Here is a 26,065-nt window from a genome sequence, read left to right as displayed (position 1 = left end):
ATGCGTGATTGACGTAACCGAACTGAATCCGCTCTCTTTGGGGGAGTGAGGTGGTGGGGTTCAGAGCTTTGGCGAGTTTAGTGCTTCTGGACATGCTAGGACGATGAAAATTGGGGGGCGTGTCAGGGAGCTGTACAAATTGACTTGATAAAGTCGTTTTCCCCGATCCGACCATCTGGAGGGCTGAAGGGAGAGGAAAAATTAGAAAAATTGAAGTATTTTTAACTAACGAGTGGGTGATCGGATCTTAATGTATTATGATAATTAGAAGGACCTCGTGACTCAGAGCTCTTGTTTTAAATCCCGACCGGTATTAAGCCTCTGATTTTCCTTTTAAAGCAATCTATTGATTCTTTGAATTTTACTTGGGCTCATACCGTATGAGCTCTTGGCTCCTCACCGCACAAGAATAATTAAAACGAAATTTGCCTATTGTTTTTTTTGGTTAAATGGCTTTCTCATAGTTTTGATCGGACGATTTTGATAAAAAAAGAAGTGGGGGGATGCCGAAGCACCCTCCAATTTTTGGTTACTTAAAAATGCAACTAGAACTTTTTTTTTTACGAACGTTTTAATTAGTAATAAATATACGTAACTGACGAATCAACTTACGCAACGAACTTCTATATTTGTAAATTTTATTACGTATATGAGGGGGATTTTCCCCTCGACTATACCTCGCTCTTTACACTAAAGCTTGAATTTTCTCACAATTCTTTAAGAATGACCCCTGAATCACAAAAGCTGCAGAAGAAATAGTCTAAATCATTAAAAATACTTTAGCGTAAAGAGCAAGGTATTGTAGAGGAGACGAACCCCCTTATATACGTAATATTTTCTGTTCGTTGTAAGTTTTAATGCTGCTCCTTACTTCCAGTTGAAATTTTTTTTCTCATTGTTTTTTTTTTAATAATTCTGGGAAATCCTTCATGTAAATTCTCTTCTCTCGTGATAAATTACTCCATGGGAAGCTGCCCTTCAATTTTTTTGGTTGCTTAGAATGGGCACTAGAACTTTTATTTTCCGTTAGAATGAGCATTCCTGCGATATTTTAGGACCACTGGGTCGATACAATCACGCCTGGAAAAAAACAACAACAAAGAAACAAATAAACACGCATCCGGGGTTTGTCTTCTGGCAAAAAATACAAAATTCCACATTTTTGTATATAGGAGCTTAAACTTCTACAGAAGGGTTCTCTGATACGCTGAATCTGATGGTAAGATTTTCGTTAAGATTCTATGACTTTAAGAGGATATTTTCCCTATTTTCTAAAATAAATTCAAATTTTTCTCAGGCTCGTAACTTTTGATGGGTAGGACTAAACTTGATGAAACTTATATATTTAAAATCAGCATTAAAATGCGATTATTTTGATGTAACTATTGGTATCAAGTGGTATCAAGAGTTTCATTTACAGTTGAGCCCGGTCGCTCCTTACTACAGTTTGTTTCCACGAACTGTTTGACTCTTGAAGACGTTATTAAATAAAAGAACAAGTTTTTTTTGAATGAAAGTAAGGAGCAATATTAAAACTTAAAACTAACAGAAATTACTCCGTATATGAAAGGGGCTTTTCCTCCTCAACGCCCCGCTCTTTACGCTAAAGTTCGACTCTTTCTCTTAACTCTATTTTTAAAACAGTAAGAAACTTTAGCGTAAAGAGCGGGGCGTTGAGGAGGAAAGAGTGAGGTATAACAAGGAGGTAAACCCCTCATATGCGTAATAATTTCTTTTCGTTTTAAGTTTTAATGCTGCTCCTTACTTTCAGTAGAAAAAAACTTTTCATATTTATTTTTTCATTGTTTTTTCAAATAATACTAAAAAATCCTGCGTCCCCTTCATTGAAATTCTCTTCCCCCATGAGAAGTTTCTCGATGGAAATATCCTCCAACGTAACCCCCCTCAACTCTCCCCCAATAAACCAAAAAAAAATCCCCCTTAAAACGTCTTCCCGGTAACCATTACTATATGTAAACACAGGTCAAAGTTTGTAACTTGCAATCCCTCCCACGGGAACTGCGGGGGAGTAAGTCATCCCTAAAGTCATATTTATTAGGTTTTTCGACTACGGTGAATAAAATGGATATCTTAGAATTTTGATCCGTTGACTTTGGGAAAACAATTAGCGTGGGAGGGGGCCTAGGTGCCCTCCAATTTTTTTGGTCACTTAAAAAGGGCACTGGAACTTTTCATTCCCGTTAGAATGAGCCCTCTCGCAACATTCTAGGACAACTGGGTCGATACGATCACCCCTGGAAAAAAAACAACAAAAAAAAACAAATAAACACGCATCCGTGATCTGTCTTCTGGCAAAAAAAAGCGAAATTCCACATTTTTGTAGATAGGAGCTTGAATTTTCACAATTAGGTTCTTTGATACGCTGAATCTGATGGTGTGATTTTCGTTGAGATTCTATGACTTTTAAGGGGTGTTTTCCCCTAATTTCTAAAATGAGGCAAATTTTCTCAGGCTCGTAACTTTTGATGGGTATAACTGATCTTGATAAAACTTATATATTTAAAAATCAGCATTTAAATGCGAGTCTTTTGAAGTAACTCTTGGTATCAAAACTCATTCGTTACCACGAACTGTTTGATAATCAACTGATATAGAAAGTAAATGAAATATTTGGATCAAATCTTCTAATTATTTTTTGAAGAGGTCTTGTATATTATAGTTTCTTCTTTATTTTTGATGTTGTAAGATTTCCCCAGAGGTTGTGGAACTCCGTAGGGGAAAGGGCCTTTGTCTCCTTTTGCTCCTACTTGTTAATTTAAGCAGTCACATGGAGTTCAAACAACATTCATTTCCGTAGGTTTTCGCTCTTCATTTGTTTAGGTTTTATCTCACAAGATAAGAAAGATTGCATGAAAAATTTGATTGAACTCCAGAAATATAACATAACTGAGAAATTAACTAACTTATTAAGAAACTTAATTAACCTAAGAAATTGAAATTGATTGGGTATTAGTCAAGGCCACACCTTGAGGGGAGGGGGTTTAATCCCCCTGAATTTTTTCTTACTCGTCAAAACTTAATAAAAATGCATACAAATAAATTTTCAATGTGTTTTTGTTTTTTTGTACTCCCCCCGAACAAAATTCCTGGCTACGGCCTTGGTAGTAGGAAATCCATAGGGATGTAACCATCTTTCTGTTTTGGAGAGGTGTACAATTACCAATAAAGTCTTTAAATACCCTGTAATTTAAAAAAAAGAAACAAAGTGGGTTGAATGCAGGTTGCCACCCGGTGAAAATAAATAACTAGATTCTAGTGATTATTGGTTGATTAAGTGATTTTCTTCAATAATCTATTGATTTATGTTATGATTTAGTGATTTTTAAGGTAATATAAAAATCCATAGAAATAGTGATAAATCACTAGGGGATGATAACCCTGGTTAAATGTCTTTTTTGGAGAGAGGGGAAGATTCAATCACGAAAAGTTAAGATATGAAATGAAAGAACGAAGAAATTAAACCCTTAGTATCTTAAGTTATAAAAATAAATCTGTAATTAAAGATGAACGTTCAGATAAGATGTCTTTCGGGGGTGGGGTTAAAGCACTTAAAAGTTAAAATATGAAATGAAACAATGAAGAAAATTCAGTGCAAGAGAAGCAGAAATAGACTCATTGGTAGAAGTGATATTTACTATAACCTGTCACCGACACTATGAATATCTGATTGTGTAAAACAGCCACGTCATTGCATTCATCCTTAAAGTTAAATGCGTAGTTTCATTGTGGTATTACGCAAGTTTCAACATACTAGTTGTACCACAAACATGATTATATTAACATAATAATTATTCAATCTATAGTAAAATAGTTTCATGACTTTAAAGGAAAGTCTTAATGTTTACGCAACGTTTGCTATTTTTTTTTAATAACCACAGTTTAAATAGGGCGAAACCTGTTGTACTAATTGAACGTTAATTGTTTGTAGAAACATTTTGGGGATTCTCCCTCCCAAAGAGGGTAAATCAGTATTCATGCCTTGGTGTTAGTGTAAAAGCATTCGTGCAATATTTAAAAAAATCGAAATTCAAAAGGGATCGAATCAGGCACGTAAATAAGTTTTCCTTGGGGTGCGGGGGCGGGGGCTCTGGCTGATATAATTTGGGAAAAAATATTAAAATAGACAAACCGTGCAGAAATACTAGACAATATAAGGCATATTTTATCCTGTGTACATCCACGAGTCTTAGATAAGGGACTTTGAAGGGGACTTTGGAACCCATTTGAACAAATCAAACAGCCAGAATGTAGACCACTTTCACTTCCTCGGGCCCCGGCACTCGGAACGTGACAGTTCCGTATATATTTGATTAACTTATTATCGCGTTCTTCTTCAGTTTAAGTAATGAGATGTCAAGTCAGCAATTTTAATTGAATTAAGAAAACTTAGCGTAAATTCGACTCCTTCTTCCTGTTAATGCAACAAAAATTCATCCATTTTGTAGGATTTGTTTTCTCCTGAAACTCGTTGGGATTCTTACTATTGCTTCTCTTCTAACCGTAGATTGCGCTAAAGATTCGATGATCATCCCTGTCGCTTTTCTTCTAATCGCAGATTTCTTTGTCCATTATTTTCATTTGGGATTCGTTGTGATGCTTGTTGTCGCACGTCTTTTAGCCGCAAATCTTGCTGCACTTCATCTTCATGCATCATTACCTCAGACATTTTTCTTTGTCTTCTAACTGTAGATTTCATTGTACAATATTTTCGTTTACAATTTAGTGTGATTTTTTCTGTTTCTTGTTCCATACCTTTTTTTTTAGCTGTTCGGAGTCATTTTTTATCTTTTGCAATTTTGCATGCGTCATAGATGCTAAAAACGATACGAACCGCCCCGGCGAAAAAGTGATGGAACTTTCGCTCGTTGAATGTATGTAACTGTGACTTAACTTGTGTCATGATACTGAGGGGAATGATGTAATTTATGCTCTTGAAATGTATATGAATATGACCTCACTCACGTTATTTTTTTTCCCCAAAAATTAAGACTCTAAGCGAATTTTCTCAAACTTGTGATCTATCTAGATCATTTTTTCAGACCAAAAAATCCCAACGTGATTATTTTCAAAAAAAGATTTATAAATAAATACATACACATTTTAAATTAGTTTTTCTTTTTTTTTGTTAGTTAAAATCAACTCGCTACATGGAACACCATCAGTGAACGCAATCAGTTGTATGTCTGTAGGAAGGTTTAAAAAGTGAAAATTTGTAATTACAAATGATAATTCTATGGAACCATCTGACCTATCAAACGTGATAGGACCAAGAGAACGCCCCGAACAAATTAAATTTACAATGCCTGGAAATCAACAACCTGAACCATCAAACGAGAAAATACCAATACAGGCAGCTAAAGCAAAGGACATGGCTAAATTGTCTGAATTAGACCTAATCAAAATCCAAAATGAAGAAGAAAGACAAATTTGATTAGAAGATATGCAACAGCGGGTATCAAAAGGTGTCAAAAATGAAAATAAGAGCAAAGACACGGGTGGTTTGAAGATATACGGAAACGAGAATTAGAGCGTTTCAAAAATGAAAATGAAGAGCAAAGACACGGGTGGTTAGTAGATGTGCAAAAATGTGGTAAGAAATTCGTTGGAAGAAAAAGGAATTTTTGTCCCACTATCTGAACAATTCACAAATCTACAACTTGGGCCATCATGTAAAACTACACCAATAAAGGCAGCTAAAGCAAAGGGCATTTGCAAAGAATATAGGCGACAGAGGGAAACAAAACGTGCTAAAATTGAAAATAATTGTTCTGATGATTGGGATTTGATTACGATGATTACGATGCCTTAATTAAGAAAAGAAAGGCTCTGCGTTATGGTTTTTATTATGACAAAAGACAAGCCAAGGCAGAAGTTAAAGGTCCACTGACAAAAAAAAATAATCTCACAAAGGCGCTAATTCTAATTTATGGTCATTTTAAATGTTTCACTTTTATCTGGTTCAGATAAAACTGAACCACAGGCAAATCTAATGAAAACTAGTAAAAGTGAGAATTACAACAGCTAAGAAAAGGCATGGAAAAAACGACAGCAAGATACATTGAATTTTAAACGAACATTTTGAACAGTGATCTTTTGTTGAAAACTGGAAAAGGTGTATTCGTTAGCTATAATGTCTTCAGAAATTAAGTGACATTATGTATGAATCTAAACTGCCAAAGAAAAAGGCATGGAATAAACTTTCTGAGGTAGACAATGAAATCTATGGTTGAAAAACAAGGAACAGCAATGACTGACCACAAAAACGATCTAAATAGGTCAGGACTTCAAGAAAGAATTCGTATATTTCACAGGGTGGCTGTATCGAGGCGTCATCATGTGTATCATGACGTCATGACATCAAGAAAAGGCTCAAATTTTCTGCAGCTAGAAGACAAGCGAAGACGCGGAAGGCTTCTACATATGGGTTCTCAGTGTCGCTTGTCTTCTAAACGCAGACAATTTGAAACCTTGTCTTGATGTCATGACGTCCAAATGGACGTTAAGTTAGAAGTAGTGCCTTTGTAAAATTACGTTTTTTTTTTAATTGGACCTTCAACTCCTGCCTCGGCTTGTCTTTTGTCGTTATGAAAGACATATCGCCAAACCTTTGTTTCTTTTAATTATTCAGGAGGTGGGACAAAAACTTCTTCTTTTGCCTCGACTTGTCTTTTGTCATTATGAAAGACATATCGCCCAGCCTTTGTTTCTTTTAATTGCTCTGGTGGTGGGACGAAAACTTCTTCTTTTGCCTCGACTTGTCTTTTGTCATAATGAAAGACATATCGCCGAACCTTGGTTTCTTTTAATTGTTCAGGTGGTGGGACAGAAACTTCTTTTTTCCTTCCAACGATTTATATAGTCCTGGGTTTTGATTTTCGAAGGTCTGGTAGGCATTGATGACCTTATCCTTGCCAAAATCCAGAATCTAATAACCATCGCCATCATTTTCAGTTTGTTTCGTTCGGTTTACCTCGGCTTGTCCTTCCTCATTATGGGATACACATCACCGAACCTTTGTTTTTTTTAACAAAGATATGGTAGGCATTGATGAACTTATCCATAACAACTCTCAAATCCAATTATCATCACAATCATTTTCAATTTTGAGACGTTTTGATTCTCGCTGTCTGGGTTGATTTTCATTGACTCGCTCATATGTTTGGTGTCGCATGCCTTCTAACCTCGTGTGTCTCTGCTTTTCGTTTTCATTTTTGACTTGCTCACATGCTCAGTGTTGCATGTCTTCTATGCGCGTGTGTCTGCTCTTCATTTTCATTTTTGAATCGCTCAAATGCTCGGTGCCACATGTCTTCTAACAGCCTGTGTCTTAGCTCTCCATTTTCATTTTTCCATTAACCGCGTGCGTCTTTGCTCTTCATTTTCATTTTTGACTCGCTTACTTGCTTGGTGTCGCCTGTCTTTTATCTGCGTGTTTCTTTGCTCTTCATTTCATTTTTGACACGCTCTAATTGTCGTTTTCGCATATCTTCTACCCGCCCGTATCTCTGCTTTTCATTTTGACACGTTGTTAGATTTTGATTACTTCAGACAATTTAGGAGTGGCCTTTACTTTAGCTGCCCATATAAGTGTTGTCGCAATTGATGGCCCAGGTTGTCGATTTTCACATCTTATCACGTTTGAAAGTTCAGGTGTTGGTTCCAAAGAACCAGCATTTGTAGTAACTGCAACTGCAAATTTTCGTCTTGTGGGCCTTCCAACAGACATTATGTTATATAAACAATTAATGCATTGGAAAATCAATAATCTTATTTACGCTATGGATAGCAGCTTGGCGCAGCGGAAGCGTGCTGGGCCCATAACCCAGAGGTCGGTGGATCGAAACCGCTAGCTGCTAACTTTTTTTCCTGTGGTGGCGCAGTGGATTTGACCTTAGCTTGGTAATACGGGACCCAGAGATCGAATCACGCTGCAGGAATGCACTGCAGGGCCGACGCAGGGACCGCAGAAGTCAAGAAGCGTCGTTAATTCTTAAATGAAATTTACGCTATGGATGACATCTAAGAAAATGTTTATATGATGTCAAAAGAAATGCTTATATGATGTACTAACATAGTATTTGACGTTATTTGCAAAAACCAAAATTAAGGCTCTTAACGAATATTCTCAGATATTTGACCTATCTAGATCGTTTTTTTTTATGCGAGAAATATCCCAAGATACCAAGATTTCCCGAAAACAATATGGAGCCGTTTTCAAGAACATACATAAATACACAATTATTGCTATAGAGGGCATGGAACTTCATAAGCGATAAGAAAGAGACAAAGACACCCAGCTTGTCGAAACAGACAAGAGGACAACCAGTCCCCCTCTCATGCTCTTTTTACCTCAGGGACCCATATAACTACCCATGGTACTGGGTCAGAATTTCTCTATTATATGAGTCTATCGTTTTCAATTTTTCTAAGGTCTTATACAGGGTTTCCACTTTTTGGTTTCTATTTTCCCTATTTTATATCAATTTTCCCTAAAATTCTTTGTCTTTAGATCTGATTTCTCCCTAAAGAAAGAGATATTTGCCTTAGATTTCCATACAATCTACACAAAAAACGTAACGCAGAATCAAAGTGTTATTTTTCACTTCAGATAATGATATACATAAAATCTTTTACACTATCGAGAACACATAAAAAAAGTTCAATTAAGTGTCATCTCCAGTACTTCATCGCACGTAGTATTCGCTTTCGTCTTGAAGCCAGTGACAGCTTTCGGTATGCTGACAGTTGATGAAGTTTTACTTCGTTTTTCAACCAGTAACTGGCTCGAATAAGTGAGACTAGTTTGACGTTCTCGAAACTATTTCGGATGTCTGTTTTGATTAATTTCAGGAGACTGAACAAACGCTCAGCTGGTACATTACAAAAGGATAACGAAAAGATCAGTGATATGTACTTAAGCAAATCCGGGTACTTGATTTCACCACTGCGAGTCTTCAGACTAAGCATCTTCATCCAGTACTGCTCAACCGACAGGTTTTCAACTGGGGCATCTCCCAAATGAAGCTCAGTGGCATCGATCATTGCCTGAGATCTCCATTCTACGTCCGATTTTTGGACGCAACACATTTCTGTTAAAACAGGAAATCTCGCAAATAGTTGTCTTAGAGATTTTGGCTTCAAATTTCTTGCATTCCTTGGTTCAACCAATGCCAAAATGTCATCAATTTCGTTTTCAAACTTGAAACGGTCTTGAATCTGCTTGGTTAGGACTATATAATAGTTTCGATAAGACTGGTAAAAGAGATCAATATTATCACTAGGCTCTTTAGCATCTACGAGTTCTTGCATTGAATCGGTTGCAGCTATTCTCACATACGTCTGGTTTAAAGGCAGGTACTCACTTGAAAGGTAAAGATTCAGTTTGGTAAACAAACCAACACTGTGAATATATTCTAGTTCCATTAAGTTAGACGCAACATCATTCAAAAGTTTGCTGACACTTGTCTTTAGGGAATGAAGAAGTGGAAGCTCAGATTGAAAGACTGTATTGAATTCATTATAGAGACCAAGAGAGTAGTCCATAAATTCAAGGTATGGGTTTGTCAACTTGCTTTGTAATGTTGACAAGATAACGTCGTTGGTTATAGTTGGGTCGTCAAACGTGGTTTCTATGAACTAATGAGTAAGAGTAACCCGGTGCTCAATAAACCTCTTTATGCAGGCCTGAAGGGACAACCGACGGGTCTGTCCTGGTGCAAGATTTGGTAGTGCTTTGCATTCAAAGAACTTCTGAAATTCGGCATACTTATCTCGCCTGGAAGCACTCCTGGAAAAGTGGGCATAGATGTGTCGTGCCAAGTCTTCTTGTGTCTTGGGAAGTGACAAGCATGCATAGGATGAACATAAGCAAATAAGATGGAACGAGCATTTCACATTCAAGATATGAGGCATCATGGCTGTCATTAGCTTTGAATCAAATTTATTGGCTCCAAACATGACGTTAGTTGTATCTGCATAAACTCCAACAATATTTCGCTAGGGAATCGAGTTTTTTTCAATGACTTGTTTGATGCAGTTAATCGGATCCTCAGCTGATCCATCACTACACTTATCCATTTCCAATACTTCAATATGAAGTTTTAGATCTTTCTCACTAAAAATATTACAATGATGAGTTTCTCAGCCGTTTGTTTGAAAAAATGAAATTTTCACTGAAATCCTTACTTTACCCCAGATTTCCCTGAAAATCCTTACTTTACCCCAGATTTCCCTTTGTCCCTATATCCCAAATAAATGTCCCTAAAAGAAGTGATTTCTCCCTAAAATAGGGTAATCTCCTAAAAGTGGAAGCCCTGGTCTTATACGGTCTACTTTGTCCAACAGAGAATATACATGGAGAGGCCTCAAATTGCGCTAATTGGTTTTATAATATTCAGAGTATTTGATTGTACCTTGTACCAGAGTACCTTTCCCTTATTTTGAAAAAAAAAAGTTTATATGAACTTGATACGAGTCAGTGAGATTAAAGCTTATGAATTTACTACATTTGTCTCAGACGTCGTCTATTTTGATTTTTTTTTTCTACTCTATCTATATTTTCCCATTGTTTCCAGGAGTTGAATCGTTCTTTGTTAGAGTACAAAATCTAAAACAACTTTTGTGTTGCGTGCCAAGTTCCATTGAAACCTTTCCTCAAGTTTTTCTTAAGAGCGCCAAGTATATCTCGTAATATTTCAGACTGCTGGGTGACCGGTTCTCCCGCTCGTAGAACAAAATTAGAAATGACAGATATCACAGTTTACACGAAACATGGCCTCTCTCTACTATTGAAATTTTCATTTCCGACGGCAATTATGACTATAACCAGCTAAAGAGTGTCATTAACAACAGGGATGGAAAATAAAAAATGTACTGTTTTATTAGCGCCAGAAGAAAAATAGATCATTCCTCTGCTAAAATTATAAGTCCCTTTGCCCTTCCGAAGAATGGAGAGCTGTTCTGAAAATTCCAATTCGATCCCCGACCCGTGGGACAAAGCATGGTATACTTACCGAGCTATGTTTAAAATTTGCCATCTTTTAAGAAAACCAACTAACGGCATGAAATCTCCATAAGGAGATAGTCGTTTGCCTTTAGGATAAAAGCACAAAATGGATGCTCTGTCCTGAGCATGCAAAAACCAATTGACTGATCTGATCTCTACTCTTCAGAGAAATTGATATCAACCGCGCTAAAGCGTTTGTGGCATCATTTAATAGTTATAACACTGTGTAAAGAATTTACTCGCAATTAGGAGATAATACACGCAATAATAGCATGGAGTATGTATTTCCTTTCTTCTAACAAAATTTATCAATGGATGGGATATAAATCCTGTGAATAAGTAAATAATTCTGAATCGTCTAAATTGTTGCAAACAAATAATTTGCCACACCTCTATCTTACCTTTGGATTCCCTTTTGAGTTCCCTGACGAGTTATTGACTATCCCATGCTATTGATTATCCTCTTAGCGTTGCTGCTCCACAGGTCAATAACTAAGCCGCATTGCGTGTTCATTAGTTCTGCTTTGTTTCTTATATTCCACTGCCAATGAATTGACTTTAGAAAAACAAGATTGAGAAAGGGCTTGTCTTATTATCTTATTGAAAAAGAAGGAAGCCATTTATTATGGATGGAAAGAAGACAGCACGCAGGGAGCGGGCCTCGGGGCACTCCTCATCTTAAAATTTCCCAATCTTCCCTCAACACTTATTGAAACTAGTCCCCCCCCGCTAAAAAATCTGAGTACCTGCCTGGATGAAATGTCAATGTTCAGTGGTTTTCTAGAAGTCTTGTTAAGAGACATAAAAACCCAGGAATCGAAAGTAGTGGGTAGTGGCGGATCCAGGGGGCGCGGGGGTGTTCCCCCTGACGTAGTGATGGATTGTAGTTGAGACAGCTTACTCTGGTTTGGGATGAAACTTTTTTTTTGTAATTGGTTTTAATAGTTAAATTTCTAATAAGTTCTTAATTCTTTAGACTATTTCTTTTTGTAAACAAGTTCGAAACAAGGTTTCAGTTACTTTGTGCAGCCTCTGTTAGATTTTACTAATGACGCATATCGCCAAAAAATATTTAATTAGATTTAGGTTTATCCAGGCAATCTGTCCGTACTACCACAAAAGCCAACTGGGAGGTGAAAATCTTCATTTCGTAATAACAAGGAGGGAATTTGAAGTCCTAACTTCTTTATCCTGTCCAAGTGATATTTCAGGATTGTGCTGTCACAACAGGGCTGAAAAGCAAAATATTTACTTCTTTTTACTGTCAAAATTTTTCTTTCAAGTCTTGCAATGGCACTGAGGTGAAGAAATTGATATCAACACTTTTTTAGCTGACTATTTTGGTTTTTTGGGTTTGATTTTTTTTTTGCGAAGCGAGGTGGTTTTAAAACATTGTTGTTTTTTAGGGGATTTCTATAATACAAAGTGCAAAAATTGTATGTATGAGAAGTGCAAAAATTCTTAATTTAAGCTTGGATTTGGATGAGCAAAAGGTGGTTACTTCAGGGACCGATCCAGGATTTTCTTTATCGGGGGACGCATAATAGGTTGCTTTGATAAACTTGCAGACAAATAAATACCAGCAATTTAAAAGGAACTTCAGCAATTATGCGTCGTAGGTTTTTTTGAAATTTGTTGAAATTAAAATGGTGTAAAAATATTGATAAAAAAATAGTACGTTATAAAAACTAACCCGGAATGAAACACTAAAAAGCTGTTCACCATCTATAAAAAAATTATATTTAGTATTTTCTGCATCATTTGTCGCCTTTGCACATCTGACCACTATAGCGACTGAGTTAATCTTTGTATTGTCAAAAAAAAAGTTGTCTTGAACCATCTTTTAGGGTAATGCATTCTTTGTGACACAGGTCAAACGATTTAGCATGTCGCCTAGCTTTGTGGCATCGCTTAATTATTATGATTGTAATAAATAGTAGGAAATGAGGATTAAGATACAACTTGTATATTCGTAAAAGATGTATTAAAATTGAATATTAATTCTTTTAGGGGTGTAACAAGAAACATAGAACGGAGAGACATAAATACTTAAAAGACATTTAAAACGAGGGTCTTAAGTACAGGTAATAAAGCATTAACTAGTTTCTTTTTAACAATAATTTTTCAACAAACAGTGTCAACTTTGACGAAATATCAGAAATTACTTATCAAAATTTCACTTTTCTTAACAACTTAGCGTATCTTTCCACTTTTTAAAGAGAGAGAGAGAAGAGAAGCCTAATTAATTTCACAACAACAAAATCAATTAACAGACATAGCCACTACTGGAAGGTTAAATGTCCTGTGTGTAGTGACTCAATTAATTAATTAATTGACACTATCAATAACATATAAATAAATATACAAAAAAAAGAAAAAGAGAGAGAGAAAAAAACGACTAAGCCCTCACAAGAGAACCGCTCTCACCGTGTCTCGACCAAGTAGGAACTTTTTGACTTGTTTTTTAAATGAATTCACTGTTTTATAAGAAAAAGTCTATTTCTTTATTTCTACTCCCGCCATATCTATCTATTTTACGGTCAATCTCTACCTAAACAATTCGGTGAACGTTTATAATGGCTAGTGCTATCAGTCTAGAGTTCTGTCAGTTTAGAGCTCTTCGTTAGTATTTCCTCTTCTATTCATCCTAAAATATTCAAATAAAGACCAAAATTGTCAGAAAAATATGGACTCCAATAAAGATGCATGTAGGTATGTGCTTCAAACTAAGTATATGAGTAGAAATGCTTCTTAAAAAATGTATAATTACGTGTTTCTTATTTTTGTGTTTTATAGGTATAGATTTGTGATTTAAATTCTCAGGGTTTCAACCTGAGGTAGATTTCAAATTGTTTATTTTTTTTAATCTTAAGATTTCCAGATACTCAATGTAAACGTTTAAATCTCGACATGTTTGTTGAGCACAAAAATAAAAATTTGAAATATCGGCTCCGATTTAGCATTAAGTAAGAGAATTACTACTACTACTGCTACTACTACTAATAACTCACTGCAGCACCAAGCTGCCTGAGGCCAACAAAGCTACGCATGCTCCTCCTCTAACCTAATCTATTTAAAGCCTCCCTCTTTACACCCTCCCAGGAAGTTCCCATTTCCTTTAAATCTTTATTTATGACATCCTTCCAACCCAGACAAGGACGACCTGCTTTCCGTGTAGCCCCAGACGGTTGGCCAAAAAGGACAATCTTCGGTAATCTGTCATCCTTCATCCGTAGAACGGGGCCTAGCCATCTCAACCTTTCTTTCATTATAGCCCTAGAAAGCGGGATCGAACCACATTTTTCGTACGACCTACTGTTTGAAATACGGTCAGTCCTGTAAAAATTATGATTTATAAACAACGAATCATGGAAATATGATTGGATGGCATTTATCAAAATAAGTATAAAATTCCTCAGCGGTATATATATAGCAGTTTATACAATTTTATTAACAAATATATGCAACCCCTATACAAAAACAAAACTATATTTTGTGACTGGTTGGTATTGAAAAGGTGAGAAACTCTAAAATAATATTATAGTTACAGTCCATTTCCGTGGTCAACTCAAGTAAAGTGAATTTTCACTTTCTTTTCAACATTTCATTAGTAAACGTTTGGAAAAATTGATGCCATTCCACTGATTCAAACTGAGAAGTCAGACCCACCTATACCGGTTAGAAAAAAATGAACACAAAATTATTTTTCTTCTTTTATAAGCAATTTTTGAAAATCTATTTTTCTTAAATGGCTACTCCGACCTTTGAAGGAGTATTTCGGCTCATATATTTAATTTTAAAGTGTATACTTATACGAACTTTTATTAAAGTTCAGGTATTTTTAAAGAGTTTGGGTCTTTCTTTTAATGTTCTAGGATTAACAGAGGAGGTGATATGCCATATTATGCAGAGCTTTAACTAGATGAAAATAAGCTGTAAAGTGGCCACCGTTTGCTCAGCGAAGTCCAAAACATAAATTAATAATATGTTTGCACTTCTTATATATTTACTTACTATGATACAAATCTCCTTCAAAACAACAATGTTGTAAAAACCACCCCGCTTCGCAAAAAAAGCTAACTCAAATTTTATGACAGCCAAAAAAAGTAATGATATCAATTTCTTTCTCTGTGCCATAGCAAGACACAAAAAGAAGTTTTTAACAGTAAAAAGAAGTTTAAATATTATTTTCCAGCCCCATTGTAACAGCACAATCCTGAAATATCATTTCGACAGCCTAAAGAAGTTGGGATTTTAAATTTCCCCATCTTGTTATTATGAAATGAAGATTTTCGCCTCCCAGTTGGCTTTTGTCGTAATACAGACAGATTCCCTCGATAAACACTTTTAGGCGGTACGCTTTGTCAGTAAAATCTAACAGAGATCACACAAAGTAACTGAAACTTTGTTTCTAACTTGTCTGTGAAAAGAAACAGTCTTGACAATTAAAAACTTATTAAAGACTCAGCTACTAAAGATCAATTGCAAAAAATAACTTTCGTCCCAACCCCAACCCCAAATCTGCCACTACGTTAGGGGGGAACGTCCCCTGCCTGGATCCGCCACTGGGCCACTTTACTGCCTATTTCATCTAGTTAAATCTCTCCGATATATGACATGTCACCTCCTCTGTTCATCCTAAAACATTAAAATAAAGGCCAAACTCTTACTTTAATAAAGGTTCGTATAAATATATACTTAAAACTATACGAGTCTAAATACTCCTTCAACGGTCGGAGTAATCATTTAAGAAGATATATTTTCGGAAAATTCTTTATAAAAGAAGGCAAATAATTATGTGTTTTTTTTATCTAGCTGGTATAGATGGGTCTCTGAATTCTCAGTTTGAATCAGTGGAATGGCATCGATTTTTTTTTCAAACATTTGCTAATAAAATGTTGATAAAAAGTGGAAATTTCCACAACTTGAGTTAACCACGGAAACGGAATGCAACTGCAATATTGCTTCAGAATTTCTCACCTTCTCAATACCAACCAATCACAAAATATAGTAATGTTTTTGTATAAGCGTTGCATACATTTGTCCATAAAATTGTCTAAACTGCTATATATACCACAGAGCTATATATACCAACTGCAATATATGCTTATTTTGATACATGCCATCCAATTATATTTCCACGGTTAGCTTTTAATAAATCAAAATTTTACTGGACAATTCTCTTACTCAATACTAAACCTCAGTTAAATTTCAAATTTTTATTTTTGTGCTCGACAGGGCATATCGAGATTTAGACTTTGAATTGAATATCTGGATATCTCAGGATTAAAAAAAAAAATTATAAATCTTTCACAGCTTGAAACCCTGAGAATTCAAATCACCAATTTTGGGTATTGGGGCTCAAAAGAGCTCCATTTTGCAGCATGATAATTTCATGCTACGAAGCTGTGCTAGGAAGGCACATATGCAATTATTTATTTATTTCTGGGGGGACACGTCAAAACAGAAGAAAACGGGTATGTTATATAAAAATCTTCGAGAGAATATTTAAATAATCGTTATAATCGTGAAAAGACGGGAAAGGGGCTACCTGGACACATCTGTGGGTACGTACCTGCCACTAGGTCTGGAATTTAGAAATTACGCGAGCCCTGTTAAAACTTCCTTACAAAATGAGCATATCCAGCCTGCGATCGATATGCCACCTCTGGAAAATAAAATCTAGTAGTTTAAGTCTGAAGGTTTTTATTCATTGTGGGATAGTGTCCGTTCTAGTCGAAATCTCTTACTTTGTTGTTAAATCGTCTGAATTGACTTATGCAATTTATTTTTCATGAGTAACTCCAAGTTTGATAAAGGTTACATATTTGGAATTAGTATTAAAAGTAGAACCTTTTTGTCTGAAAAAAAAATCAAAAATGTTCTTAGAAAAATGAATCTTTTTGTAATTGTTTTCTTCTTTGTAGGCTTATATAAAATCGTCACAAAAAGTTGAATGGCATGACCGAGGTTTAAAGATATGCACATTTGTCTGTAATTTTAAAAAACTGGGAAGTTTTGACAAAGTAAGAATATACCAAATTCTAAAAAAAACTCTAATATCCAATGTCCCTTTCCTTATTATGATATTAGTTTTCTGTTCAAAGTTTAGTATTACTGAAAAACAGCTTATAATTTTTTTTTCCAAATATATCTAAAATTGTTGTGCTAAGCTAGATCTTTATTTGCTCAAATAAGACCAAGTGAATGATGTTTATCTATTTAATACCTTTATGGAGAGTATTTTGATATGTGATTGGCATAGAACAAACTTTTGTTCCACTTTTTGTTTTTGTTCCAACCAAAGAGATGATCAACGTTGACCTGTTCATTTAGTTCATGGCAAAGGGTATTTTTCCTTTTCAGTTCAGCGGAGACTATTGTCCGGGGATATTAATTAAACTATGACTGAATTGTCACTAAATTGTAACCATAGATCAAGTTTGTTTTCTATTTTCCGTGTTTTCTTATGATTTTTTTTTGTAAAATCATTGGGTTTTTCCTTTTAGTTTTTCCTGCCAATTAGATGTCTGGCTTGAATTCGTTGACTACATTGGTATATAGAACAAGAGCTAAGAGCTCGTATGGCACTTGTGACGAGGTCGGAAGAGCCAAGAGCTCATATGGTATGAGCTCTAGCAAAATTCTAAGAATCAATAGATTGATTTAAAAGGAAAATCAGAGGCTTGTTGCTGGTCGGGATTTAAAATAAGAGCTCCGAGTCACGAGGTCCTTCTAAATATCAAAATTCATTAAGATCCGATCACCCACTCGTAAGTTAAAAATACCTCAATTTTTCTAATTTTTCGTCTCTCTTCAGTCACCCAGATGGTCGAATCGGGGAAAACGACTTTATCAAGTCAATTTGTGCAGCTCCCTGACACGCCTACAAATTTTTATCGTCCTAGCACGTCCAGAAGCACCAGACTCGCCAAAGCACTGAACCCCACCACCTAACTCCACCAAAGAGAGTAGATTTAGTCCGGTTACTTCAGTCACGTATCTACGACATTTTAGAAAGCGTTTTCTAAGATTTCCGGTTTCCCCCTCCAACTCCCCTCAACGTCAAAAGATCTGGTCGGGATTTGAAATAAGAGCTCTGAGACATGAGCTTCTTCTAAATATCAAATTTCATTAAGATCCGGTCACCCGATACGTCTGATATGCCTGCCAAATTTCATCGTCCTAGCCTACCTGGAAGTGCCTAAAGTAGCAAAACCGGGACAGACAGACCGACAGAATTTGCGATCGCTATTTGTCACTTGGTTAATACCAAGTGCAATAAAAAAAGACTTTACTTCTGAATTCTGTACAGTTATTCTTGTTTCGAATGCTGTCTAATCTGTAAGCGTGCTCCCGGTGGAAAGAAATTTCACCCGTATTTATTTCAAATTTAATGCGAACTAACTGCGAACCTGGAACGGTCTATTAACTAATGCATTAGTACGCATTATAATGGCTGTTAAAATGTAAGTAATTTTTAGCCAGTAATGAGTAAAATATGAAAAATATGAATGTTAATGCCATAATACTGATTAATTCTCTGAAGTTTCATCATTTGCTTTCAATTTTTCTAATTTGACGATGATTCTGCATAAGATAGTACACTGAAGATGTTAGTTAACTATATTCAGAAAAATTTAATGCTAGGTTAATTTTTGATCGTTCCAGCTGTTATTTCGCTCTCGCCTGGAACAAAAAATTTAATTTGTATGAGATATTATTAAGTTTTTATCGAGCATGGTATGCACTCGGTATCAAAAAGTATAAATTTCTATCTTGTGTTTATTTTATATTTAGCCTTGGTGCGCAAAATGATAACGAACTCCTATTCATCCTTCAAATTCCAAAGGTTACACATGTTTCCATGCAAAGAATGATTTCAACGTTGGCCAATTTTGTCTTGGAATTCTTCTAGTATGAAATGCCATACGCAAATGGGATATAGTCATCAAACAGATCCAGCATTTCACAAAAAGAAATAGCTCTGGTAATCTATACGTCACAGAATCGGCGCGCTTCTCTCTCCCGTTTCTGCCGATCGATTTCCAATAGTTCCTTGGTCCTTCACTGGCATGCTCCTAACAAGTGTTTCAAAATTTCCGGTCAAATCGATTCTGTAAGCTCAACATGCAATGACGTCAAATACAGCTGGTCTTGGCATAAAGCTATATTGATTTTCAATATAGTTGTTGGCTAAATTCTCTGACAGGGAATTCCAACAACCACCAGAAGTTTGCCAAGGGCGTAACGGGAAAAATTTAGAAATAGCTGTCGCAGAACTGGAAAAGAGCGTGACATTTAGCTGAGTCATTATAGGGAATTTGTTTTGGTGATTGATTCAAATGTCCTAATTCCAATCAGTTATGAAAATCTTAGAATGGCAGAAACAGTGGTGCTAACTTATAAAATGTAGGTGGGGGGGGGGGGTAGAAAGTAGTTTTCAAAACCTAGGGGGGGGGGCAATTTTATTTTTTCGATTTTTTTTTTCAACTGAAATGCCAAAAAAAAAATTTTCATTAAAAAACTACAAAATATATTTATGCAAAATCTATCGGGGCAGATGCCCCTTCTGCCTGCCCCCAGTTGGCGCTATTGGGTAGATATTACGGTCCATAAAAGAGGCTACTTTTTTGTGATGTGCTCATGATTTTATTTCAGGGAGATGAGTTTGATTGGTTGAACATCTTTTGAAAGGTGTTCAAGATATACACATCTACGTTCTATGTTAAAAATGAATTGAAAATTTTGGCAAAACAAAAATTCTTTGAACTTTGAAGGGCTTCATGTCTTCGACCTCTCCCCCCTTCCAGGGTGTGCCTTTGTTTCATGACTATCGTCTTTATATGTACATGTAAAACAATGGCGTAATTTTGTCAGAATCTGGGCGGGGGACAAAGTCGGAGCCGATTTTTCCAAGTCAATTGAAAATGACAGTGAAAAATGAGTTCTGTAGTACCATAAAGGCAAAGCTGTGTAACAGAAAACTGATCTGCTTCTGTGGAGGCTTGAATTATGTAGATCCATATTTGTTTTGACAAGATTTTTGAAGCCGCTAAATTTGAGCGGGGGTGGGTCGGCAAATTGTGGTCTGGGTGGCAGTTACCCTCATGCCCCATGACAAATTACACCCTTGATGTAAAATCACGATAATACAAAATCGTAAAGAAAGTAAGAAAACGAGGACAACAAACAGCCAGTGAAAAAGTTGAAAAATTATGCAAATATTTCGGTCAAGACCTCCACTTGACTGTCCTCAGTGCAGAATAAAACTGATAAGAATATAAAAAATGAAACCTTAAAACAAAACACAAAACTAAAATAGGATGACCCTTACTTAGTAACGGTGAAAAGAAACCGTTACTAAGTGCCTTAGACCTTAGTTCCTCCAGAGCCATCGTTGGCGCTTAGGGTGTTGACAAAGCCTCTCTATTCGTCCCGCATTGATGCAGCAGCGATGACCCATTCAGTGAGGTACCAGCCGTGCTCAAATCTCGGTCATATGTTTGTAATGTATTTTTGGGGCGACCTCGCTTTCTTCTACCGTCTGCCTTCCATTCATATGTTGCTCGAGGAAGGCGACTCTCTTCCATACGAAGAGCGTGTCCCAGGTATGTCCACCGCCTTCTTTTCAGCAACTCAATGACTGAAGGTTGACCTGTTTTTCTGCGTATTTATGCGTTTGTAGTTTTTTGTTGCCAGCTTGTATTGAAGTTTCTTTTGAGGCTCATATTTTTAAATACGATGATCCTTTTTTCAAGCTGGGTGTTTATTTTCCAACATTCATTTGCGTAAAGGAGAATTTAGAGTACATTGCTGTTGAAGAGTCGAAGCTTCAGTCGCATTGAATATTTGTTACTTCTCCAAATAGGCTTCAATCTATTGAAGGCACCCGTAGCTTGTGCAATTCCACGTTTAATCTCGGTCGATATCTCTCCATCACAATCAATCCAGCTACCCATGTACTTGAACTCCTGAACTTGTTCTAGATCGTTGTTTTTGCAATAGACAACAAGTGGTGAACTTGTGATGGCCATGCTTTTCGATTTGTCAATGTTTATCTTTAACCTGACATTCTCTGCACTCTTGGTGATAGTGTCAAGTAGCTGCCGCAAGTATTCTTTAGACTCTTCGAGAAGGATAACGTTCTCCGCGAAGTCCAGATCAAAAAATTGATTGTTGCTTACTTTTACCCCATAACCTGATGCGAATCAGGACATAATCCATTATAATTATAAAGAGCATGGGGGAAAGTACACACCCTTGACGAGCACCAGACATGATCTTGAAAAATCTGATTCTACCGTTTTCAATCTTTACGCAACATTCCGATTCTTCATAAAGCGCTATAATCATATCGACTATTTTCTCAAGAGTTCTGTAGTAATTAAGAACTTTTCATAAGCAATATCGGTGAACTGAGTCAAATGTCTTTTCAAAGTCAATGAATAGGAGGTAGTGCTTCTTATTCCTTTCTTTTGATTCTTCGACAAGCATTCTCAGTACAAATGTTAGGTCAGAACATGATCTTCCAGTTCTTGAACCATGCTGCTCTTTCCGTAGTGTTGCTTCTAGTGCTTTTCGTAAACGCTGCAAAATGACGGAGGCTATTAGTTTCGATGAGATAGGGAGAAGATTGAGGCCTCTCCACTTATGGCGGTTTATCACGTCCTCCTTCTTTAAGAGTATTACTATAATGCCTCTGCTCCAATTTCTTGGGACCTTCCTTAAGGTCCATATTTTGGTGAAAAGGGAGAGCCAAATGGTATATGCAGGTACTAATTGATTACTTCACCTTTTCTGCTGGAATGCCATCAATATCCGGGGCTCGTCCATTTTTTAACTTCTTTGCTGCATGCATGATCTCTTCAGCATTCGGAGGATCTGTATTGATGTCTAAATTTATAAAAGGGATATCATGTACATTCGCTCGGTCACAGGTTTTCGGTCTGTCCAAAAGTTTTTCGAAATGGGAAGCCCATCTCTCGTCAATTTTTTTTGGACCAGATATGATTAGTCCATTTTTGTCCTTGACAAGGATGATTCGGCTGCTTTGTTTTCCTACCATCTCATTTATCAATCTTTAGACAGTCTTGGAGTCACCCTTCCTAGCGGCTTCTTCGCCCGAAGCTGCTTTCTTTTCAAGGAACTGTCTCTTGTCTCCCATGCCTCTTCCACGCTTTCTGAGTCTTTTTCCTCAACAGGCAAGGCATCGAATTTGTTCCATAAGGATATACAGAAATCTCTGGGAACTTTTTGATCCTGTAGCTTGTCCGTGTCGTACAGTTGCTTCAGATCTTGCTGTGTCTTCTTTTGAGCACTTAGTTTGATCTGTATGTGGGCAATCATGAGGATGTGATCTGACTGGGCGTCTGCTCCTGTATACCCACGCACGTCTAACAGGCTTGTGTGCCACCTTCTGGCGATCAAGAAATGGTCAATCTGGTTTCCCGTTGAACCGTCTGGAGATGCTCATTTGTAATTGTGCATATTTTTATGTTCGAAGAGTCATCCACCAACGACAAGGTCATTACTTAACGGGAAGTCTACTAGTAATGCACCATTTTCGTTAATCTGACCCAAGTCCGTGCGGTCCTAGCACTTCGAGACAGTACTTGCAATTGGCTCCTTCTTTGGCATTCAGATCACTCACAATACACAGAACATCTTGTTTGGGGATATATTTGATGAAAGCCTGTAAGATTTCATAGAAGATATCTTTGACATCATCATCCGCCTCATTGGTAGGAGCGTAACATACAATGGTAGAAAGCTTAGTGTGGGTTGTAGCTCATCGTGCAAACAAGATCCTTTCGTTTATTGGAGTCGATTTGAGCACTGTTTGTATGCTGTAGGGGACATCATGAGTCCTATACAAGCCCGATCGTGGTTGTCCTCTCCGCTGTACAACATCACATATCCATCATCTAGTGTTTCTTGACCTACACCTTTCCAACGTATTTCGCTTAGGGCCAGGATGTCAAAATAATATTGCTTCATCTCTCTGAGAACTTGCTCAGTTTTTGATAACTGCCTCATAGTTCTGACGTTCCGGAAGTCGATTTTTTTTGGTTGTTTTGCAGTCAATAATTGTGTCATCCGAGGTGTTTATCGACGTTTCCGTTGCTGGGACATTTTTACAGGGACAGGTAGCAAACCTGTCGCCCAACCCTCCTCCTTCATCCTGGCTTGGGACAGGCTGATATTATCCACGACAATAACAGGCGGGGTTAAATGACAGGCGTTACTAAGAAAGGGTCTTCTTATTTTAGTTTTATTTTAAGGTTTTGTTTTTTATATTTTTATCAGTGTTATTCTGCACTGAGGACGGTCAAGCGGAGGTCTTGACCAGAATATCTGCATAATTTTTCAACTTTTTCACTGGCTGTTTATTGTCCTCGTTTTCTTCCTTTCTTCTCGATTTTATGTTTTATCATGATTAGCCAGTGTGGTCTCAGAAATTATTTATATAAAATAACATATTTATCTATGTTAGTCTTTCTTTTTGTTGCATTTGCAGCTAAACTGTTCAAATTATTGTTCATTTTTGTAAAAAAAGAATGAACCTTGTGAATTAAAATAGACTGTACAACTTAGAAAACGATATAAAACTGAGTATATCTGTTTTTTTTTTGTCCTCCTTCCACTGAATCTAGAGATAAATTATTCGCGGTTGAAGCATGGAAGCTTATGGGGAACAGTTTAGGAACCACTAGAGTTGACATAACAAAATTCCAAAAAGATGAAAAGTTGGAAAAATTGGAAATATGACGTTTTGATAGCAAGCGTATGAGGGTCAAAAATCCGAGCAGCCAGAGGTATTGAGTTGACGCTGGTGACTCGAGGCTAAATTTGTGAGGCCCAATCCCCTTATTAGTAAGTGCTAAAGTCCCTAGTGAACCGAGGGAAGGGACAAAAAGCCGACGAAGCCCAACATGTTGAGAATTCTTTGAAGGCTGCCAAAGTAGAAGCCTTAAGTGAGGTGGAAAAGAAAATGAATTCTTTCCAGTATGTTAACCCCAGGGTGCTTAACGCTTCGACGCGATTCTAGTATTAGTAGAAGGCTAAGGCCTTGCAGCGAGGATGTAAAAGCACAATTTCCTGAAAAAAGAAAGTAAATACCGAGTAAATGCAACCATTGCAGTCTTTTTAACTTTTTCTTTTACTCTTTATTTGTCTCGACTTAGTTTTGGTCTCAAGTTTCTACCTATGGGGTAAATTTTAATTTGCTTCCTGTTTTCAAAAAAAGTGGACCTATAATTAGTAGATAGTTGTTTTACTTTTATGCTAGGGTTTAAGACGTCAAGTCCTGTGGACCTGCGGCAGACTGCTCACCCTTCTGCTCCTACCTAGTTAACAAACATTAACATTTAAAGGCTAATCAATGTACGGATTCGGAACCTAAGTGGGATGAATTTAGTGGTTATGGTTATTGTTTGCATAAGGGTTATCCTTGTTAATCCGGCAGTTTTCGAAATCGAATTCTGCCATAACCAAATTTTGTAATAAAATGAAGGCCATGTCCAGGGTTGCTTATTTATAAAGCTTTGCATATAGTTTATTTTATAGTTATATAGTTATATATAATATTATATATATTATATAGTTATAGCAATTCTTATTATATTTTTTTTTTTATTATTTCAAAATTGGATTGTGACTGGAAATATCAAAGCAAATTTTCTTGTATTTTTTATCATGTGTTCAATTGTTTTTTTTTCTCTCTCTCTCTTTTTCGTCTTCTATCTCTCTCCCTTTCTTTTATTTCTCTCTAAGAAACGAGAAAGAAAGAAATTATCTTTAGAGTTTGTGTATAATATGAAGTAAAAAATGGTCTTTTACAGATCGTCACTCCAGAAGAATATGCAAGATTATAGTTGCAAGACTCCACTTGTTGATGCTTTATTAATTATCAAGTAAGTTAATTTCTATTGTTTTCTGCTACTACTACTTATACCAACAACAACTCACCGCAGTAGCAAGCCGGTTGTCAACGTATGTCAACGGATGCCAGGTTGTCAACGGATGCGTCCGCTTGACAACCTGTGTAGGCATAGTGTGTTTCGATTTAGTTTCTATATATCCAAAAATTGTCATTAGGATGCAAATATTTTCTTTTGATTAGTACAACATCCCTAACAACAAGCCCTATTAGTTTCAACTTCACACACCAAACTGTTTTTAAGATATTGCTGTTACATCCTTTTGACAACCTGTATACTTAGGGCTTGTTCTGATTCATCTTTCCCCCTCAAAATTTCTTAAAAATTTCAGCTTCCTGCCTTGAGGCGTAGTTGTAATAGTAGTCGCATTAGTAGTATTATCTATAGGTAGTATTATCCGAAGTTTTTACATTCACCCTTCCTATATAAACTTATATGTCCCTAGGGCATAGCTCACAACCCTTTCCCTGAGGGCTGTGGGGGGGGGTGTCATCCTCGAAGACATAATTTTTTAATTACAATGAACAAAATGGCAATTCCAAAATTTTGATTGGATGTGTTTGGGGAAATAATGGTCATGGGAGAAGGGGTTAGTTGCCCTCCAATTACTTTTGACTATTAAAAAGGGCACTAGATCTTTCAATTTCTAATGGAATGAGCTCTTTTCAAAGTTTCTACGACAACGAATCGCCATCTCAAAATTTCTATCAGACGCATTTCGAGAAAATACGAGGTGGGGGGGGTGTCCACCCTCTGATCACTCTGAATCTTAAAGAGGGTACTAGAACTTCTGATTACCTAGCCAATGAGCCCCCTACGAAGTTTATACGATCACACTTTCTATGTATATCTTATATGCCCCCAGGGCATAACTTACAACCCTTGCCCTGAGGGCTCTAGGGGTTTGTCATCTTCAAAGACATAATTCCCAGACCTTTTAATTACGTTGAATAAAATGGACTTCTCAAAATTTTAATTGGATGTGTTTGGGGAAATGGTGGGCGTGGAAGAGGGGTTAGTTGCCCTCCAATCACTTTCGACTATTAAAAAGGGCACTAGCCCTTTCAACTTTCAATCGAATGAGTCTTTTTGAAGT

The 26,065-nt window shown here is 36.6% G+C and overlaps 1 protein-coding gene across 7 annotated transcripts in view; it reads left to right on the top strand.

The window, feature by feature from the left end:
• LOC136029439 (uncharacterized) overlaps positions 1-26,065 on the top strand; it is a 180,616-nt gene that overhangs the window by 101,090 nt on the left and 53,461 nt on the right. For 5 of the 7 annotated variants that reach the window (XM_065707839.1, XM_065707837.1, XM_065707840.1 and 2 more), the window contains one exon: positions 24,871-24,942. In XM_065707839.1, the coding sequence (XP_065563911.1) occupies positions 24,890-24,942 (53 nt within the window). In that variant the 5' untranslated portion in view covers positions 24,871-24,889. Of the gene's footprint in view, positions 1-17,535; positions 17,800-24,870; positions 24,943-26,065 lie in introns of all 7 variants that reach the window. The other 2 variants (XM_065707843.1, XM_065707842.1) reach the window with 2 other exon arrangements.

This window comes from Artemia franciscana, chromosome 7 (assembly GCF_032884065.1).
Source record: "Artemia franciscana chromosome 7, ASM3288406v1, whole genome shotgun sequence".
In the NCBI taxonomy this organism is placed as follows: Eukaryota; Metazoa; Arthropoda; class Branchiopoda; order Anostraca; family Artemiidae; genus Artemia; species Artemia franciscana.
This window is presented reverse-complemented; position numbering and strand designations above follow the sequence as displayed.